This window comes from Stegastes partitus, unplaced genomic scaffold (genome assembly GCF_000690725.1).
Source record: "Stegastes partitus isolate 25-593 unplaced genomic scaffold, Stegastes_partitus-1.0.2 Scaffold887, whole genome shotgun sequence".
Taxonomy (NCBI): Eukaryota; Metazoa; Chordata; class Actinopteri; family Pomacentridae; genus Stegastes; species Stegastes partitus.
Window position 1 is genome coordinate 125,172 of NW_007578618.1, and position 1,700 is coordinate 126,871.

The 1,700-nt window shown below is 43.0% G+C and overlaps 1 protein-coding gene across 1 annotated transcript in view; it reads left to right on the top strand.

Moving 5' to 3' along the window:
- The window catches only part of LOC103365874 (programmed cell death protein 10), a 13,437-nt gene extending 11,737 nt beyond the window's left edge, over positions 1–1,700 (top strand). Inside the window, exon 8 of the mRNA XM_008293429.1 lies at positions 777–1,700. Within this exon, the coding sequence (XP_008291651.1) occupies positions 777–858 (82 nt within the window). The 3' untranslated portion in view covers positions 859–1,700. The remainder of the gene's footprint in view (positions 1–776) is intronic.

Sequence of the window (1,700 nt, forward strand, 5' to 3'; positions counted from 1 at the left end):
TGACTTTACGTTCAGATTTGATCAATTTTCTCACAGATGAGTAGTTTAGAGACCGTTGGAAAGTTAAAAGCCCAGCGATAAATGCTGTAGCTGTGGTGATTATTTATTAAAAAGAAAACAGGCCTTTTAAACCTGCCGGCAGGATTTTGTAGTTCACAGGGTTAAGATATACAGTTTGCAGCGTGTCTGACCCAGGGGTTAAACTGTCCTCTTAGCGGTTTTAGAAATTTCATCTTCACAGTGTAACAGTCAAGAAAATATTTAGAAAGCTATTGCGCAAGGAATATTGAACTAAAACTTGACTTTAAAAGATATTACAAATCACTGTCAGAGATATTTTCACCAATTTGTTCAGCCGAGTGATCAGCACCAGCATAAATAACACAACATCATGTGATAATGATTTAACGGCGCCACAAACTGTGTCAGAATCGTCACGGCAGAACCAAACAACCTGGAGACGGCGTCAATGAAATCCGACGAGCTTGATAAAACGGTTTTGTTTGTGAAGCCTTCCACAAACTCTTGACATTGTTTTCATGCCATTCATTTGCATACATGGTGGTGTCTTTCCTGGTAGAGAGGACAGAAAGGAACAAGAACAGGAATGTTTGCAGTGACTCACTTGGTCATTCGTTAGCAAGGCCTGTGGTTTGACTTTGAATGAACCAGCTGGACCCCTTGTTTCTCCGTTGTCTTTCTGCACTAATGTTTTACCAGCTGTTGAAACAGTGTCTCCGAGCGTTTTCTCAGGCTGTCGTTTTCTTTCTTCCCAGGGCAATAAACGTCTTCATCAGTGCAAACCGGCTCATCCACCAAACCAACCTCATACTGCAGACCTTCAAAACCGTGGCCTAGCACCCCCCTCCCCTCCACAACCCTCTCCCTTCCTCCCCCGAGAGACCACAGCGTCGTCGTCGGCATCCCCCCCTTCCACCCTCCCCCCCCCGGAAGCTTGAAGAGCGCCTCACCCATATATGTAAATTAGAGTTGATTTTTAGGGTTGGGGTGGATTTCATCGGAGTCGAGATTCTAGATTCCAGTTCAAGAGACTGAAAAGTGCCATTTGTGTTTTTCAATGAGGATTTTCCAGTCTTGAAATGGAACTGAATGGGGCCCAAAGTCTTGGTTAATTGATTTTATTTGGACAGTTTTAATTTATAACCCCAGTCTCGTTGGGAGGTGGTGAGGCGATGTGTTTATTAAAGACTAATTGCCATTTTTCTAATATATTCATGTTGATCATTTTACTTTTAGCTTTTCAGTCATGGCTACACATCTGAGACTGCACTCGGTCGGGGTGAGTCTCAGGCGTCTATACTGGTTTTTCTCTTCTTGCCTCCTATTTGTGTCATTTTTGCCATGGTCTGTATGCGCAGGATTGACAAACGCACCTGACTGCAGGCGGAAAAAAAACAAACAAACAAAAAAAAAAAACAGCCGCGAGGACAGGAAGCAGTGTTGGACATTTGAGAGGCAGACTCAGATTTCGTTTCTCTTTATTATCAGAAGAAAGCCAAATGACTTCCAGCACAGTGTGCGCCTTACCAAGTCCTGTAACATTCCCTCCTCTCAGAGTGTAATGAAGTGGAGCCAGTCCCTGCTGTTGGGGGATGTAGAGAGAGAAATGAAAGTTCTGTATTTAACTGATATCTGGTTGCAAATGTTCAATAAATAGTTTCCAAATGATGATGCTTTTT